This window comes from Lissotriton helveticus, chromosome 12 (assembly GCF_964261635.1).
Source record: "Lissotriton helveticus chromosome 12, aLisHel1.1, whole genome shotgun sequence".
In the NCBI taxonomy this organism is placed as follows: Eukaryota; Metazoa; Chordata; class Amphibia; order Caudata; family Salamandridae; genus Lissotriton; species Lissotriton helveticus.
In genome coordinates this window covers 303,169,901-303,175,018 of record NC_136073.1, presented here as the reverse complement: position 1 = coordinate 303,175,018, position 5,118 = coordinate 303,169,901, and the positions used below count along the sequence as shown (strand labels likewise).

Below are 5,118 nucleotides of genomic sequence, written 5' to 3'. Positions count from 1 at the left end.
TATGGAGAAAGGCAGTTGAAGAGTCATACCTGGGTTTCCCTTGGCTGTGGACTTGAGGCAAAGAAAGCGGGTGACTATAAAATGTATAATACAATGTACAATCTCTTTGTAACCTGTTTATGGGGATAATAGTTTCCTTTATTAGAGGTGATGTCATACTTTGTGTGCACCTTCATATACAGCACTGTCTAGCATTCCACTGGAGAGCAACATAGTCAAAACACATGGACCTCTCACAGCAACTAATCATTGGAGCTTCTTTGGGCATGGACAAGTACCAGGTGTAGGAGAATGATGACATCAGGGACAGCGTGGATCATGCCACAATGAGCTATTAAAGAAAAGGTACAGCAAACTACAGATGAATTTGCAATACTAACTCTTTTTATGATGATACAATTAAGAATACATATTGGCAGTGTTGTCAGAAGACTTGTAGTACATTCTCCATGGAACTAATGCATTGAATTGTAGATTTCAAATCAATCAAATATTGTATACCTAGAATGACATTCTCAAAGCTTGTTTAAAATGTATATGTGTCTCTAAATTCTCTGAGTGGTGCTAGTAATGCAAGCTGGATAAACCAGCAATTGAAAGCAATGAACATAATTTAAAAAGTAAAGGTTATCTATGGTGCAGAAGGAAAGACGATCACCCACAATACCTCAGTGCTTTGACAAAGAATATAGGTGAAGGCACATAATTGGCAAGATTGTTGGGTTCAGTCGGACTGCCTTGCGAAGAACTGTTGAAGGAAATTGGTTAAAAAAGATTGTACTGAGTGGTAGTATGGTCAAACTGTTTTTATAAGTGTATGACAGGGACAGCAAACTATAATGCCTCATCCAGTACACCACCAGAAAGCAAAAACAAGGCACCCTGGGGACAATGACACCCAACTTTGAATACCTTTTAGTGTTACCAGTCCACCAGATAACACCTTAAGTATGCTAGCACACCACACAGCACAACATGGATTTGACAGCATCCTTCAGATTGTACTGCATCCCTTGAACACTTACCTATCACGTTGCATGGCATAAGGGTTACAGGAATCCACCAAACAGCAGTTCTTATGGTCAATAATACCACGATGTGCGTCTATCCCCAGTTCCAATCACGATGAGTTCTTTTGAGTCTTTTCTCTTCATATTTTGAGCTGAACCACGTATGTATCAGTGTACTATAATCTCTTTCCTTCCTGCCTATTTAGGAACACTGTCTCAGTGCGTAATTTCACATCAAATTAGAAGCATATATAGAGTACACTGTGTTTAGTTTTTCATATTAAAATACAAACTAACTTTAGTACGGTGTCACGTGACCCAACAAACCCTCTGTTTTATTTAAATAATCTATATTTGAACAAATATGAGGAGAGGGTCACCATTTGCTTGAGGTTTCAGGAACAATTCTTGGTGAGTCTGATATCCACTTGATGTGCTATGTCTACATTGATCTAATTTGATAGTCTGTCAGTAATAAGACAGAAGGTACAATAAGCATTATTTTTAGAAGAATTTTAAACAAACTTCTTTCGATTCATCATTCTGTTTATTAAAAAGTGCAGAAATAAAAACTCAAAATAAACCAATTGGATTTGTTTAATTCATCAATCAGCAGACTGAACCTCATTCTTATAAATTTGAATAGTTATAACTCTGTATGCTCTTTCGTTTGGGCATACATTGCATTCATCTTTTCAGGCAGTGTTGTGGTCCAGAACGCCATTCTATGATGCTTGAGCTGTTTTCCTATCTTCTGCTTTAGGCTTATCTCAAGGTATTGTTCGTCTTCTTTATAGAGTGGCCACTCAGCCAATCCATCGCCATTGGGGTTGCTGGAAACAATAAAATAGTGAACAAGGGGCACACAAAAAAAACCATTTATTCTGTTCAACAAGTGCATATGCAATAACAATTTGAACTGTTCTGAGGAAATAGGCTGCAGGATGTCACAACACTTGTGCTATAAGGATGTAGAGTTGCATTATAAATACAACTCATCAGTTGCTTGAAGAAGTGGTAAATGAGAGGAGAATCTGCAAGTGCATTTTCCGGTACGGCTCTATTGCTCTACTTGAGTAAATCACAATGGTGAGCTCTCCTCTGGTTTTATTCTTTCCAACGTACCCCTTCCAGGAGACCCCTCTTCACCTATTCTGAACACATTCTTCTTCTGGCATTCTTGGACATTGCCACTTTTCACAATTGTAATGCCCTATAGTAGGTTAAAGACTATGCAAATTCAGATGAGATCTTCAAAAAGGACTGTGTACAGGTGTACTCTAACAACGCTTCGAGAACTGGCACTCAAGCAAATATCCTTCCCCTATTGTGACTTTCCTTGCTACTTCGTCCTCAGTCAGTCGCTTTACTACTGGTCAGAAAAAGCAATAGCATCACTGGACAAGATTTGCTCACCTCTTTATGAAGACCTATGTAGCCACCTTGAAACAACATCCTCCTAAATCCTTGATTTCCTGAATCAATCTGCTTATTCCTCACCTCAGTTAGATCATATCAAGGTTTGCATGTTGAGGGAGCTCTGTGCCAATTACTTCAGTCTTCAGTAAAAGCTCACTAAGACATTTTTGAGGGACAGGAAACTAGTTAACAAGGCATCTATGAAGTCTTACACCTTGACTAGCGGTATTTTTCTTTTTTTGGAAATCTGAATTTGCTACATTAGCATAATCTCCAGGAGTGCAGACGCACTAAGTGGACAGACTATAGATACGCTGGAGCCTCCCAATACGCTGCCGTCTAGACACAGTCTAAACCTTATTACTATTACCACATACTGTGTATGTATCAAAAAAGCACTGCTAACGGCTACAGATAACTATACTACAGCCTGAAAAGAAGCAGAGAGGGCTGAGAGAGATTATTAACTCATATAGCAGATAGCAATTATGCTTACCCATTCCTTGCAAAGTTCGCCCAGTACTTCATCATTGTTTTGCTAAGGTCCTTTTCTTCATCTGTAACATTACCTATAAGGAGATATCAGGACAAAATAACCTCATATGAAGCTTAAAATCAAATACTATGTGTGAGGTTTTTTAATCACTTTATCCTAAGTACAATTTGAAGTTGTTGCATCAATGAATATCACAGGTCTGCAGAAGCGTCTGTAGCAGGTATTACAAGCTCAACAATTTCCTCACTCCAGTCCTTACTAGTTGTGTATGCCTTTCTTATAGGTACCCACTGACCACCTCGAAAGAGAAATACTGGTCCTCCCTAGAGATGCTTGACTTCCCGTATGGCGTATGATTTTCTGACCCATTCACCTCAACTCCTCCTTTTGTGCCTGCCTCTAACAGACTCCCTTCTGTGTCCCCATTAGGGGACCCACCTTTTATTATTTTTGTTTTTTATATGGTCTGGTGCTGAGCATGGACCTACAGGATTTAGAGTTTAGGTCTTAGGGAGGGCAATGCTGGGGCAATGACCACATCAAAAGGAGATGAAGATTGTGACCACTGTATGTAAGATTTCCCTTTTCTTCTAGGCCCCCCTCCTTTATGGGCATTTTCTTCTATTACAGAGTAGAGTACAGCATTTAAGGTATGAAAAAGATGGGGTAGGGATTTCTATTTGTTGATTGAGCTGCACACAAATGGAGTGTGGGCGCTCATCGCTTGCTGCCTGTTTGTTTAGGCATGCTCTGGGAACCTACCGGTTGTGGCTGATATTCTGCAGTTCGAGATGAAGGCAGCAGCTGAACTCCAGGCAGTCTCTCAGAACGATTTATGTAGATGGCACACCTATTTATGGGCGCCCCAGACAGAGTATTTTTAAAGCATACGTTTTCATCTTTTTTTGTAAAGAAAAAAGATTGGAAACAAACCACGGAGGTTTAATGTTATGCTTGATGACATCGTCAGGGTATACTTTTTTTTTGGGCAACCAGTTTTAATCACAGAAACCAAATACTTGTATTTTCATTATGTCAGCTATATATTTCCACAACAAAAGCTGTGCACAAAGTTTTCCTGTTTTAAATCAACCCACTTGGGTAAAGAGATGTTGAAATTCGCAAAGAGACTGCAGCACCCACTGTGGAGGTATCGTTATGGGACCGCAAGTACAAGGATACATTGCGGCTCACACCCACTGGGGTGGGACTTGTTTAAACTTTAAATTGATGTCCCATAATCGCTGCAGTTTTTCTGTATGGAGCCACTGAACAAGGTCAGAGTACTGTCCGAAATGCGTTTGGCCTTTGAAAAATGATTGAACCTGGGAGCCGAGTACATTGCAGTCTCCAATAAATACAGTGATCAACTCTTCAGTGTACGGCGTCTTCTTGCAAGGGCAACCTTTTGTGTGGATTTATATAGCGGCAGTCCGGCCGGGAAGACGCCCTTCTGCCTATTGAGCGGATCTACGGCGTCCCGAAAGCAGGACGCTTTGAGAACGGAGGTCACAATACTGGAAGACTAAATAAAGGCAGTGCACAACATTTTCTTCTTTTAAATCAATCCACTTGGGTAAAGAGAAGTTGAAATTAGCAAAGAAACTGCAGCACCCACTGTGGAGGTATTGTTATGGGACAGCAATTACCAGGATGCATTGCGGCTCATGCCCACTGGGGCAGGACTTGTTTAAATTTTAAATTGATGTCCCATAATCGCTGCGTTTTTTCTGTAAGGAGCCAGTGAACTAGGTCAGAGTGCTGTCCGAAACGCGTTTCACTCTCCAGTGTGTGGCATCTTCTTGCAAGGGCAACCTTTAGTGTGGATTAATATATAGCGGCCGTCCGGCCGCGAAGACGCCCCTCTACTTATTGAGCGGATCTGCTGTGATCCGAAAGCAGGACTCTTTGAGAACGGAGGGCACAATATTGGAAGACTGAATAAAGGCAGTGCACAAAGGTTTCCTGTTTTAACTCAACCCACTTTGGTAAAGAGTCGTTGAAATTAGCAAAGAGACTGCAGCACCCTCTGTGGAGGTATCGTAATGGGACCGCAAGTACCAGGATGCATTGCGGCTCACACCCACTGGGTTGGGACTTGTTTAAACTTTAAATTGATGTCCCATAATCGCTGAAGTTTTTGTGTATGGAGCAAGTGAACAAGGAAAGAGTACTGTCCGAAATGCGTTTGGC

General features: G+C 40.9%; 1 protein-coding gene across 2 annotated transcripts in view; it reads right to left on the bottom strand.

Annotated features, from left to right (window-relative positions):
• Positions 1-1,538: 1,538 nt before the first annotated feature.
• Positions 1,539-5,118, bottom strand: part of LOC144797680 (fatty acyl-CoA hydrolase precursor, medium chain-like) — a 258,416-nt gene continuing 254,836 nt past the window's right edge. For both annotated transcript variants that reach the window (XM_078668403.1, XM_078668404.1), the window contains 2 exons: positions 2,926-2,998; positions 1,539-1,843 (listed from right to left, as the gene is read on the bottom strand). In XM_078668403.1, coding sequence (XP_078524529.1) covers positions 1,657-1,843; positions 2,926-2,998 — 260 coding nt within the window. In that variant the 3' untranslated portion in view covers positions 1,539-1,656. The remainder of the gene's footprint in view (positions 1,844-2,925; positions 2,999-5,118) is intronic.